The sequence below is a fragment of the Carya illinoinensis genome, chromosome 9, assembly GCF_018687715.1.
Source record: "Carya illinoinensis cultivar Pawnee chromosome 9, C.illinoinensisPawnee_v1, whole genome shotgun sequence".
NCBI classification, from domain to species: Eukaryota; Viridiplantae; Streptophyta; class Magnoliopsida; order Fagales; family Juglandaceae; genus Carya; species Carya illinoinensis.
Window position 1 is genome coordinate 10,212,420 of NC_056760.1, and position 14,135 is coordinate 10,226,554.

General features: G+C 34.5%; 2 protein-coding genes across 2 annotated transcripts; both read left to right on the top strand.

The window, feature by feature from the left end:
* The first annotated feature begins 3,506 nt into the window (after positions 1-3,506).
* LOC122277540 lies at positions 3,507-4,722 on the top strand. The gene has a single exon (XM_043087554.1). It carries the CDS (start codon positions 3,650-3,652, stop codon positions 4,304-4,306), a length of 657 nt encoding a protein of 218 aa, XP_042943488.1. The 5' UTR covers positions 3,507-3,649; the 3' UTR covers positions 4,307-4,722.
* A 5,109-nt stretch (positions 4,723-9,831) lies between these two features.
* LOC122277170 (cysteine-rich receptor-like protein kinase 26) lies at positions 9,832-13,909 on the top strand. The gene is made up of 7 exons (XM_043087066.1): positions 9,832-10,970; positions 11,133-11,240; positions 11,468-11,577; positions 11,683-11,890; positions 12,029-12,263; positions 12,418-12,562; positions 12,732-13,909. The coding sequence occupies exons 1-7, from the start codon at positions 10,067-10,069 to the stop codon at positions 13,041-13,043; spliced, it is 2,022 nt and encodes a 673-aa protein (XP_042943000.1). The 5' UTR covers positions 9,832-10,066; the 3' UTR covers positions 13,044-13,909.
* The last annotated feature ends 226 nt before the right edge of the window (positions 13,910-14,135 follow it).

Genomic DNA, 14,135 nt, shown 5'->3' on the forward strand with positions numbered 1-14,135 from the left:
TAAGTGCTGTTGTGAATATTTAAAAAAATATATTTAAAAATATAAAAAAATAAATAAAAAATATCCAAAAAAAAAAGCTTCATTTGGGTGACTTTTTTGGGTTACTTTTTCGGTAGCTGTAGTGTTACTAAAAAAAAAAAAATAAAAATTAGAGTAGTGCTATTATGCCTTCTCAATTTGCCCACTTGGTTTGCCTCCGGTGCAAATTGTACTTTTGCTTTTTTTAAAACATTTTTAAATATATATGTTTAAAATATTTTAAAAAATAATAATAATACACTAATAGTCATTTTCTTAATTATTAAACGATAAATTTTTTTTAAAAAAAAATTAAATATATAAGCGATCAAGATGGCCGGAGAGCATAGTAGCATAATTAAAAAACATATTGCTCTTTATCTTAGGTTTTTTTTTTTTCGAGTCATTCATATTGATGCAGTGCATCATGTCAATTTAAGTCTTAGATATTTATTATAAAAAAAAAAAAACTTAAAATATGTCACCTAAATAATTGTGATTAAAATAATAAATATAGCATAAAAATAATATGGCTCATATATATATAATCATTGGAAAAGAACACATAAATATATAGTTAATGCGCATATTTTATGTTGGGTTTGGAATATTTATCTCTCAGAGCCAAATATAATTTATATAACTCTTCCTTTCACTACAGTTATACCATAAATGTGAAATTATATTGACTTGGAGCTTTATGTAATTTATTGGTTTTTTTTGTTTTAAGGAAAGACCTTTAATGTGTTGCTGGGCAAGCATAGGATACTTGATTTCAATGATACGTCCATACAATTATACAAGCCAGAGTTGGGCCAGGGCCCGCATCTGGCAAAACCCAACAAATTTATAGCGGGTCCCAACCGAAGTCCCTGTATAGGTATTAGGATAGGGGCAACCTATACCGGGTCCCACCTCCTGCCGACTCCACAAAATAGGTCCAATCTATGAAAGGTAGGGTCCGCACAACAAGTGGCACTTTACAGTACCCTCAATCAAAATACTCATATTGATTGATGAGTTCTGTTATTTATTATCTACATATTTTATATTATATATATTTATTTTATTTTTCTTAAAATTAATTAAATTATTTTAGTTATTATTCAGATATTACATATTTAATAAAATAAAAAATAAAAAAGTATAATATATAAAGATGATGAATCGAATTTTTATTAATAGATAGGACAGTGAAAAACAAAACCAACAACAGTACTCAAAAGGGGCTAGAATTGCACCGTCCGATTGCCTCTGACTGTGATATCTGTAGACAATGAATGGTGATAAGCCATCTTGTTCACTTCACAAACGACAAATGCCACATGTCGACCCCACCATTTTTATTTATTCTCGACCGACGAATGTGGCTCTCTAGCACAAGTGGGGTGAATAATTATTTTTTATTTTATTTTTTAAATATTAGCTTAAAATTCTGGTTACATCCAAAAACCTTCAATTGTGTGCGTACCACTAGTGTTAGTTTATTGTCACTATCATTAGGGTTACCCGCAACATCCCAACTTCTTTATAAAAGGTAAATGATATTTATAATTATAATTATATAAATATTATACAGTTTTTTAAAAAAAAAACTAAATTAATATAAGATTTACATAAAAAAAAATTAATATTTTTAATTATAAATTTTATTTTTTTAAATAATTACGTAATATTTATACACTTGACTAATCCGTCACTATTTCTGCCACGTGGTGTCGATGGAGTCAAGGCTGGCGGGACCACTCGAATTGGAAACGCACACGTGGGGAGTGCTTAGAGGACTAGTGGAGTTCGGAGGTCTAGTTTGCGTACCACGTGGACGTGGGGCTTCGATTGGATGCATCGGACGTAGTCAAACAAGATGGGGTTAAAGAGTGGGTCCTTCTCTAGGAGCAGAATGAAAAGTGACGTGGATAAATCCAATCTCGAAGACGTGTATAACAATCGCCCCATCCCCTCCCCCCGTGAAATATAGCTTTTATAAAATGATAGGTTGGTAAAGTTGTGGACTACGTAAATGTTATAAAGTTATTATAAAAGAAATAAAGTTTATTATTAAAAGGTTAATTTTTTTATATAAATTTTACATTTATTTATTTTTTAAAAAATAATTACTTAATATTTATATAGTAGCTATTATTTTTCTTTATAAAAATAGTTTTTAAAAAATTTCAAGATTTTGAAGAAATTAGGGGCTTGGTACCATTTAAACAAAAAGAAAGATGATCGTCGCCTAATTGATAAACTATTACAAAACAATAAACCAACTAAGATATGCCATGAAATAGTCTCTCACACTTACATTTTTAATAATTTACCTTATTTTATTCGGGTAGTTTCTTAATGCAATTAAATATAGACATCTTATATGTGAGTTGAGATTGTATTCATATTTCTCGAAGCTTCGGATATGTTTATATGTATAAGCATATGCATGTGTATATGTGAATATATAATGCTTATGCTCTTTTAGATGAAATTTTTATTAGAAAATATTTTAGTTACAAAGGGATTACACACAAGTAAACTTAAAAGCTGATTTGGCTTGATATGGTACGTTAGATTGTAAAGTTATTTTTATTATAAAACAAATATAACGGATTTCATGAAACTACATCAGTTTATAAGTTTATTTTATATAATCTATTTATGTCTGTAGCAGTTCTCATTCTTATTTTATTTATGTTTTGGAGAATTGTAAAAATTAAATAATAATTTTATTTTAAAATATAAAACATTTTTACTGAGAAGAGACAAGTCAATATCGCTTGCTCTTTTCTTTTTTCCTCCTAATTGAGTGCGTAATAACCTTTTGATAGAAAATTTTAGTTCCATCTTTACTTGTGTAAAGCGTTTGGATTATGTTATAATCATCCTAGCTATGAGAGAAATATTATTTATAATTATAAAGTATGTAAATACTTAAAAATAAATAAATATGAGATTTGCGTAAAAAAAATTATTAATTTAATAATAAACTCTATCTTTTAAAAATAATTATATAAATCTGTACGACTATACCTAACATTCAAATTTAATGGAGAATGAGCAAGACCTCCATCTTGTTTACTTCACAATGCCAAAGGTTCACACTTCACGGGATTGTATGTAATGTCAAAATTAGAGTGGAGAACAGTCCAATGACCAAAAATAGTAAATTTTTATAATTTTGTAATCATATTTGGCAAAGTCGTATTCATTCTTCAAGCCCACGCTCACGCTCTCCCTCTCCGTCGTACACTCGCCCCCGTTGGTAAGTGGTTCTTACGCTGTAAGTGGAGCGCGTGGGCTAGTAGAATGAATTACCACCTCTGATGTTTTCTTTCATTTAGAGACTTGGCCTACTTGGCGTCTTCTATTCTCTCCGTAAATCGCATTGGTGAAGTGATGAAATGCAGAGACAAAATGCACCCGAAATTCACATGAAATTAACTTCTGGGGTCCGGGGTTTGTGAACTTTATAATGCTATATATGCATTCCCATTCTTCAGAAGCGAGCTTATGCGAGAGCCTCCACCAATGGAGTCGTAGTAGTTAGTAGCTTAATTTGGGTCTGAAAACTTTCGTTTATTTTATATTGGGTCTCTGGTCAAACCCTATTCCGTGGCCCAGCTCTGACCATGCTCTAATGGCGAAGGGTCGGAAATTGACGACGAGCCGAAGCGAAAGGTTACTGGGGAGCTTCAGCTACGGCAACGGCCACGGTCATGGGTCGAACGGAACGGACTCGTCGGAGCTCGGAGAAGAAGATGTCTGGTCCATGGTTGAAGGCATGACTGACCGGGAGGACCACGTCCTTTACGGCAGCAACAATTCGCAGGGGGAGTGGACTGCACCCGCCTCTGTGGAGAGCAACGGGAGCGTGGGCTTCAGGAGCCGCCGCCGGATCCCCCGGGATGACCGACAGGTGGGTGGGCTGTCGTTGGCCTTCGAGGAATCGGGCCGCCCGACAGCGTCTTCTAGGATCGTGCACCAGTTCCGCGGGAACGATGACGTTGCGGCAGCACCGTCTCCACGTGGGGGCCACCAAATGGCCACGTCGGCGCCAGTGAACGTGCCGGACTGGAGCAAGATCCTCCGAATCGACTCGGTCGAGTCGCTGCACGAGCTGGACGAAGGCCTGGGCGATGGCGACCCGGAGATGGTGCCACCACACGAGTACCTGGCGCGTAGCCGGAAGACGGCTGCCACCTCGGTTTTTGAGGGCGTGGGCCGGACGCTGAAGGGCCGGGATATGAGACGGATCAGAGATGCGGTTTGGAGTCAGACCGGGTTCGATGGTTAATTAGTGTAAAATACGAAGGGATTAAATCCGGTTCGATAATTAGTTAATGGTTTGCGGAGGGTTTTGGGGGGGCCTTTGTTATTGTTGTTTGTTGGTAATGTTAATTGCTATTTTTTGGGGGAGTTTATTGGGCGATGATTCGGTCTAGTCGGGTGGGTTCAAACGAGTTAACTCGGCTTACGTGTGAGCCAAACCTTATTTGTTCAGATTTTGTGGTTCTGATGGAGAGGTCCTCCTGTCCTGTCCTGGGTCCTGGAATTTGGGATTTATTTGGGTTTCCAAAATTCCCCAATTTCTTTAGAAAGTAATTTCACTTGGTTGTGAGCGTAGCGTCTGTCTTGTCCAAGTGTGTGTATCAAATGGACGTCTTAACTCATTTATGCATATTAGGTCCCATGGGAACAATATTATTCTTATTCTTATCTTGAATTGTATTATTTTGAACAAAAATTCTATTTTTAAGCTTATATTATTTATTTAATGACATAACTTAATTTAGAAAATAAAATTTAAAATTTAAATTTTACAAATAAAATTTTGTTATTTTAATCTTAAATGTGTATAGTATGTTGTATCTTGGACTTGACAATAGAATAAGTCCATTTCTTCTCCATGCTATAGCCTATAGCCAACATCTTCTTACCCATTCTATAGAAAGAAGTACTTAATAATATAATCATTATGTAAGAGTAATGCAATTCAGAAACATCACCAGCATAACTTCTGCGTAACATAATTTATAACAAATTTACATATATTTAAAATAAAAAACAATTACAGTAGATGTTTCCTTTAATATTAAATCGTAGTCTTTGCTTGAGAGATTGCCTAGACACTTCGAGGCACTTAAAAAAACAAATCTTTAAACAATATTAACCCACCATGTAAGTTGTAAACACATTGCACGTCCTGAGGGGTTGAATCGTCTTGTCATTTTCATGGTTCCTTCTAGAATGGCGCCTATTATAATATGTCCAGAGAGAAAATTACATCTATTATAATTTTTAAAAGAAAAAAATTAAATTAAATTTTAATATAAATGATTGGGAAATAAAAGTCACAAATAGAAAACAATTTGTGAGCAATCTTATGCATCAGAGTTTTAGTTTAAGAAAACAAGATCAGTTGAACGTGCTTACGTGGTATAATTGCAGTTAGCATTATACGATAAGCAACAAGTGGTATTGCATCACCTATGATGTCCAAATCAAAAGGTTAGGTATTGATCATATCATATGCATCACCTGCTTTCAATTATTGTGCCATGTCCAGAAACGTATCATATAGTGCATGCTAATTATCACGATACCTATACCCTCTCTCTCTCTCTCTCTCTCTCTCTCTATTAGATAAGATAAGATAAATTGTATTGATTAGATGAGATAATTAGAAAAATGTTATGAAAAATAAACTAAAAGAATATGGTTTGCAATCTTTGTATTTTTCCTAGAAGAAAAAAAAAAATCTATTACAAATAAAATCTCAATATGTTTAAAAAAGAATTGTTGGGTCTACAAAATTCAAAAGAATTTTGTAAAAATAAACTTATAAGCTAGTGTGTTTTTATGTGGTAAGTAAGATGTATTTCATAGTAAAAAATAAATTATAATATGATGTATTACATTAAAATACTTCAATTTATTAATTTATTTTTTTAAAAAATATTTAGATCAATTTAAAAAAAAAAGGCACAACAAAAAGATATCAGGTCAATTTTATGGCATCTATGCTTTTAACATTACACGGGTATATTTTAACTCAAATAGAGATGGACCCTGATGAGTAACGAGCAGAATTGGACGAACAAAGGAGGGCCCAACCCCACGAGAGAGGAGAGGCTATTAGTCTCATTAGTTTAAAGGGGAAGGGGATAGATGGGGGGTAGTGGGGTCACATTGGCACAACTTGACAAAAGGTCCCATGCGGAGCAGAGGGGTGTTAATCAACGTCTCCCTGTCTCGTTTGAAAAATAAAGAAAAATATATTTTCAAGTAGAATTATATATTAATCTGTACATTAATATGATATGATTGGTCAAAAAGTAAATTTTATTAAAAATAATATTAATTTAAATTTTAAGTATGAATAAATCAGTATTGGTACACAGATTAGTGCGCAACTGTACTTGTATGTAGTAAAACTCTTGGAATAATTGAGATCAATTTAGTATAATTTTAGACTGAAATTAATATTTGAATTCTTAATTATTAAATCATTAAATTCATTTTAACTTAAAACTTATTTATACATAAAATTTATAATATTTTTCAATTTAACACCTCTTTATAAATAAGATATACAATATTTTTTAATTTTTCATAAGTATATCTAAACTTATTTTAACATCTAAATACATATAAACTCATATTAAATGGTCTCCACAAAACTCACTCTACTAATTATTAAACTCACTTCAACTCAAAATTTCTTTACACGTAAGGCTTATAATCTTTTTCAACTCAACATATTCTTATACGGGAGATCCATAAGATTTTTTAATTTTTCATAAATATATTTAAATTAATTTTAATATCTAAATATATCTAAACAAATTCATCCTAAATAATTTTTATAAAATTCACTCTACTATATTAATTAATAACTATTCATAAATAAATTTAATTCAACCCGACGTCCAAACGACGGAATGATCTAACAAAAACTCACGGTCTCGGCTGTGGTATTCCTTATTAGCTTACCTTTTTCAAGAAAACGACGCCACACCTTCCTCGAGCCTCACAACTTGGATGGCTTTCACATGATCTATCGGATCTTCTTTCACTGCCATTCATATTATTTCATATATAAACAAATCTACTTAATTGATTTTTGCCCCAAAAAATAAGTATCCATGCACATTATTTCTGGATTTATATGGGCTGAGGCAAAAAAGTAAAGTAGACTGATCACCCGGCCTGAAAATGCATAGTTCTGACCCGATCCGATTTAAGCAACTTTAGTTAACCGATTGACCGAATAAACGATTGTCTGAACCGGGCATATTCTAAAAAAATCAGGTTCCCGACCTGGAATTTTAATTTTAATTTATTATTATTTTTTAAGAATACATCATTCTTTAATAGAAGTTAGTAGTCAATACTCTTTCTTACAGTTTCGGATGGGATTGAATACGTGGCGTTACACACAACACTAGACTCTAGAACTTAAGTAATTGAGTATGCTTTAAGTCATGTCTTCGATTAATGCAATTCTTTTACAAATCTACTCTTTTTTGTCTTGTTCTTTCATTTTATACTCTCTCTTTCAAGTGGGTTATTGTAGAATCTTCAAGAAGGTCTTTTGAAGATAAGTTCAGAGAATAAGATTTCAAATCCAATTAAAGTCTAACTTGTTGTTTGCTTATCTTTTCTTCATCGTCATTGATAACTGCTTCATTATCTTTGGGTTGGCAGAAAACATGATCATGGAATCTGTCTTGGAAGACAATGTATGAAGAAACTGAAGCTGAGGATCGAAGGAGGGTGTGCACCCACTTTGCTTGAGGTTTTATTGTCAAAGCAAAGCAACACAAATTGTTTTCTATGAAAAGATAAGGACCAGCCCCTTCAAATTTTTGTAGCTCCACAATCAAACACAGAGCATCTTTTCTAAGACCACAAGGCATGCAGATCACACATGTAGCCTCGCCGGGATTTGGTCTGCAACGGCATCCTCGACTTTCCAAGCTGCACTTGGCCAAAAATGAAAACTATCTCTTTCTTTCTCTTCAAACGAATCTGGTTTGGGATTCCTTCCCCAGTACAATACCCAAATGATAAATCTCAAAAACAAAAGCCCAGAGAAATAAGATAGATGGGTAAAAACATAAATCGGTTAATAACCAAATTTCAAACCTTTTTTCGGAATGGTTATGGAAGTTTGCAAATTCTGAACTATTTCTTTTCAGATCGGTTAACTTGGGTTGAGTTGGGTCAAATTTTCGGTAGAAATCCGTTGCCGATTATTTTGTTCACCCCTAAAGTAAAGCATACAAAACTATACAAATTAGCCAACACACGAGAATATGTATGGATAGTATGATAAGACCCTCAAATTTATTTATTTATTTTTAAAGTAAAGCAAATAGGTTCGTTTCATTGCATATTTGACCATAATGATTCGTTATGAACTCTTAGGCAGTGTTTAGATGTTGAAATGATCTCAAATAATTTGAATTGATATGTAAATAGTACTATTTTATAAGTTTTATTGAGATGTATTTGAATATAAATTGATTGAGATATGTGTTTGAATATATAAAGTAAGTTGAAATGAGCTTAGTTTTTTATAAGAAATTGAATAAGTAATGAGTCTCGTTAATGATTCATTTGAGATGGATTGAAGTGATTTTGACATCTAAACATAACCTAATTTGTTTTTACAAACCGTTTCATCTCAACTAATATCATTACAATTTTTTTAAACTTCCCCACAAAATATAATAAATATATTTTTTTTAAATCTCAAAACAAAAATAATATTAAAAAATAATATTTTATTTAACTTTCATTTCATCTAAACTTGAATAAATTCAAGAGATTAACTCATCTCATAAAACCGGTTCAACAAGAGATGATTACTCATTCCTTATAAATATGCCCAATTATCCTATGAGATTTATTCTTCAACATCCTCCCTTACGTACATGCCAATATTTTTTCTGATCATTGTCACAAGTTAAGTGGCGTGGATTCTATTTGTTAAATGATAGGCTTTAATACCATGAAGAAATTCAAAAACCTAACTCATTTAATAAAATCGGTCTAATAAGAGATGATTACACATTCTTTATAAACAAACTCAAGACCTTATCCACAAGTAATATAAAATTTATTTCTCGACACAACTCATGTAATCACAAATGGCAGTAGAAAACTTCAATTAGGTTCTGCTTGGTCACTGAGAATTCTCAGATGAGAATTTTGAATTTTAAGATTAAATATTAAATTATATTTTAATATTATTATTATTTTGAGATTTGAAAAAGTAGGAAAAAAGTTAAATTGTTTATTATATTTTGTATGAAAATGTAAGAAAATTGTAATAATGAAATGTGAATTTTATTTTTAAAATGAAAATTTTGTGTGGCTAGTTATTTGCACGAAAAAGCCATATGGCCTATTGCCAAGAGGCCCATTTTCATTTCGCCAAAAGTTTTGTTTGATTTGCTGGAAACTGAAGCGGATGTGGGTTGAGCTCCCAAACCGAAACTCAAAAGGATTTAAAGAGCGCAGCACCTGAGACCTTGCCAGTTGATCCTTGGGATATCCGAACGGGAAACAAATTATTTTCGTCAGATTAAGGTAGGAGAACAAATTGGGAATTTTATTTTATGTAATGAATGCTAATTAATATACATTTAGTGAAAAAAAAAAAAAAAATGTAGTAAAGCATTCTCAAATGCAACTGTACATGTACGCGTTATCTCACAGAGTGGGTCATTTAAGACACAGTCACACGTGATGGTAATTTCTGAGTCTCTGACGCCAACCGACCAAGATTGACGGGGAAAAAGTATTACCCGGAAACAGGAATGTTTCAGGTGCTCAAGAGCCTGTTCAGACTTCGGATTTCGAGGATGGTCAATTATAAGACTTTTATGAGAGTATAGACTTTGTTTAGTTGTTAAAAAGAAGTAAGACGAAATCGTAGTTTACAAAATTTTCCTTCTTCGACTCAGCCCAATACCTTTCCCCTCAGCATTTACTACTGTCGCCTATAAAAAGAACTCTTCCCTTGTGGGTTCATTTTATTGAAGATATGGCAATAATGCTTTCGTCAACATTAGTTCTTCTGTTCGTCGCTGCCATTTTCAGGATAATTTCTCAAGCCGTTGCACAGCCAGCCTTCCTATACCATTCCTGTTTATACGACGACAGGGATAACTACATTTCTAATAGTACATATGAGGCAAACCTCAATCACCTCCTCCACTCCATATCCAACACCAGTACCGAAATTATCAACAACGGATTCTACAACTCCTCTTATGGCCAGAACATCAACGAAGTACACGCAATTGGACTCTGTAGAGGAGATGTTCAACTGGATGTTTGCCGTGGTTGCCTCTACAATGCTAGTTACCTTCTCCCTGAGCTCTGTCCCGATCATAAGGAGGCAATTGGGTGGTACGACCACTGTATGCTACGCTACTCAAATCGCTCGATTTTGGGTGGCATAGAAACCAGCCCCAATTTCACCATGTGGGGCATCAATAACGTATCGGCTAACTATGCGGATCAGTTCTTTGACGTTGTTAGGAGCTTGCTGGAAAGGCTAATTAGAAGTCGAGCTGCCGCACGCTATTCTCTTCGTAAGTTTGCATCAGGGAATGCAACCGTATCAAACTTCAAAACCATATATGCACTCGTGCAATGCACGCCTGATTTATCTGAACAAGAATGCAACGATTGCTTGCTTGGGGCATCTGAAGGTATTCCACGATGTTGTGATGGGAAGGAAGGTGGGAGAATCGCTAGACCCAGCTGTGATATCAGGTTTGAGGTCTACCCGTTCTATAACTCAACAATTCATTCGCCACCCCCTTATCATTCGCCACCCACGCCACCCCCTTATCATCCGCCAACCCGAAGTTATTATCCCAGGCAACGCCCTTATCATCCGCCAACCCCAACTGATCCTCACAGGTCGCCTATTAGAAAAGGTACCCATGCCGTTACGCTTATAAGAATCTCATGGTTGACATTTAATGTAATGCTTGATATGTGTTTGTTGTTATTTTCACTTTAAAGATTAGTTCTCCATATCCAGACGAAATATGAATTCCAATATTCGATCAACAATTTTCACTTTATAATTTTTGCAGGGAACCTGAACTTTATTGTAGTTTTGGCATCTATTACTTTTCTGGGACTAATCTCGTCCATCGCGGGCATCTATATAAGGGCGAAGCGGGGAAGGAATAAAGTTGAAAGTAAGTGATACGTTCTTCATGTTCATTAATTGTTACTCTATTGAGTAAAGACTGTTTTTGTATATCGCTAAAGGAAATAACAAATTCAAACAATAGGCATGATGTTGGGGATAAGATTCAGCTTCCGGCTTGCTGTATGGACATATTTTAAGTTGTTTTACTTCTCATTTTAGAATTAACTTAATTGATCACTTATGTGTGTTGATTAGTTCTTTTTAAAAATGTAGATGAGATAATTGGATCCATACCATTCGACTTTGACAATATTAAAGTTGCCACGAACAACTTCTCCGAAGCAAATAAACTCCGTGAAAGTGAATTTGGTAATGTTTATAAGGTAAGTAGATGTTATCCTTTTGAATTGTAACAACTATAATTCTCAAAAGATAGTAAATTTCAAATTCCTGGATGATTACATACACTCCATTTTTATTCTGATCAGGGTAGGTTCTCTGATAAAGTCATTACTGTAAAAAGGCTGTCAATGGGTTATGGACAACAAGGGGTAGAATTTGAGGATAAGGTCCTTTCGCTGACTAGACTTCAACACCCTAATATTGTTCAGCTCCTAGGCTGTTCCGTCAAAGGAAATGAAAGACTTCTAATATATGATTTTGTTCCAAATACAAGCCTTGATCACTACCTGTCTGGTATATTTCGCACTTACCTACTTCTTCTCTGATTTATATATGCAGAACATTTGTTGTTTTGCCTTTCATATCTTGTTAGAATATATATGCTTCCATTTATTTTAGTTAAATGACCCATATACTTGCTTGGAAATGTAGATCCGCTCAAGCTTGCAACTTTGGATTGGGAAATGCGCTACAAAATCATAAGAGGCATTGCACAAGGGGTTCTTTACCTTCATGAAAAATATAACCTATGTTTGAATCATGGTCTTAAAGCTAGTAACATATTTCTGGACGAAGAAATGAATCCAAAGATTTCAGATTTTTGCTTGAAAAGTTTGCATTCATTGGATCAAGTTCCCGAGAATACAAGTAGAATTGGGAGGACCAAGTAAGTATCATGGAAAGGAGATTAGCATTTAATAGGTATAACTTGTATTGTAGAAGGACATGTAAGTGGTGTTAGTACCAATAATATTTGAATTAAACTGATGGATACCAATAATATTTGAATTAAACTGATGGACATTATTTATAATGTACAGCGGAGCTCCAGATGTGATGCACATGCCGTTGATCTCAATGAAGTCCGATGTCTTTAACTTCGGTGTATTAGTCTTGGAGATAGTGTGCGGGCAGAAGAACAATTGCTTTCGAAACGAGGGGAATGCGGACAATCTTTTGAGCTGTGTAAGTACAATCATACTCAATCGGATGCATTTCCTTTCTTCATTTAGTCCAGCACTAGTCAGTACTTCATGCACACGAAATCAACATAATCATAATGGAAATAAATGCTCTTAGTAGCTGCCTCTGCCTATTAAGTAATTAAAATCATGTATATATTTCTATCCTGCAGGCTTGGAAAAACTTCACTGAAGGAACTGCTTCAGAAATTATAGATCCCACAATATTGATGCCAGATGGCTCAACATCTGAAATAATGAACTGCATCCTCGCTGCCTTACTCTGTGCTGAAGCAAATGAAGCTGATAGACCAACCATGGCTTCAGTTGTTACCATGCTCGACGGTTTTGACAAACATGGAAGCATTGAAATCGAAATCCCTTTATTTGAGGATGATCATAAAGTGTTAGGTAGGAGAACTTTCCGTCAGAGCGTCCGGAGATTGTTTTGGAAGCAAAAAAGCTTTCGAGTCCTACAATCATAGTAGACAACGCTGATCTGAGCTTATTTCAAAAAAAAAAAAAACGCTGATCTGAGCCACCATATATAGGCATCGGACGCATTCTGAACTTTTGAATTCTCCCAATTATTCCACCATATAGAGCGTCAGGTAGGATGAATACTTGTCACAATACTATTGACTTCAATTTCTTTGGAGTTGAACAGAGATGGCAATGGACATTCCAGTAATGGAATTGCCCAGGATATGTAGGATTTTTTACTTGGTGAGCCAGATTATGGAGCTCTATCTCTGATGAACGGCTGATAGAGGGGATCTTTAGGAAAAGATATGCCATTCAGAACAGGTGATAGGCAAGCGGGTAAATGGGCATATGTTTCCGACGTGAAAGCGAAGCCGCGGAAGGTCTGGGAAAATATCGTCCCACTACGTGTACAGGGCAGGGCCCTCGAGCCTTGTTTCTTGGGTCTGGTTCGTCTTAAAACCAAGGTCCAAGTTTGTTTAGTGGCAGACGTGTTTTGCATTGCAGACCAATTATACCATTTGCATTGACCTGATATACTATTTTATCAGGTTAGGATTGAGTTCCTCTCTCTCTGTGACTCGGGTGGAGATCCCTTGAAATTGGCTAGTTAGATTGTATTGCAATTTGGACAACCAATGTGAAAAGAGCATGAGAGCCCCTTTGCCTTATGTAGGTGCAACCTCTGCTCTGGGCCATTTTTAGTGAGATAGCATGCCCCTTTCACATTGATGGTTCGAATTTTTGTGCAATTCAAGCAGTCAATTATGGAGAATATGAATCCCTCTCTCTCTTGATAGATATTGTCTCCTGTATTCTGCTACAATCATTACGAGGCATGTGATAATACAATTGAGAAATTTCATGACAATTTAATCTTCAAGTTTTTTAATTATTGGGTCCCTAGAATATCTGGCCTGTCATCTCTAACTAAAATATATCCACTTTTCATTGTCGCATATTTCTTCACAGCTACATAAACAACATATCATGTGAAGCTACTAAATGTATATAATAAACTAAATATCATAAAGCTTAATCTTACTAAACACATTCCACAAGGCAAACAGAATAATATTATATTATATTACCCC

Bases quoted from the DNA above. Each gene is read 5' to 3' on its own strand.
- LOC122277540 (XM_043087554.1), top strand. From the start codon at position 3,650: ATGGCGAAGGGTCGGAAATTGACGACGAGCCGAAGCGAAAGGTTACTG.
- LOC122277170 (XM_043087066.1), top strand. From the start codon at position 10,067: ATGGCAATAATGCTTTCGTCAACATTAGTTCTTCTGTTCGTCGCTGCC. The intron at 11,578-11,682 runs GTAAGTAGATGT...TATTCTGATCAG, and splicing joins AATTTGGTAATGTTTATAAG to GGTAGGTTCTCTGATAAAGT. The intron at 12,563-12,731 runs GTAAGTACAATC...TCTATCCTGCAG, and splicing joins CGGACAATCTTTTGAGCTGT to GCTTGGAAAAACTTCACTGA.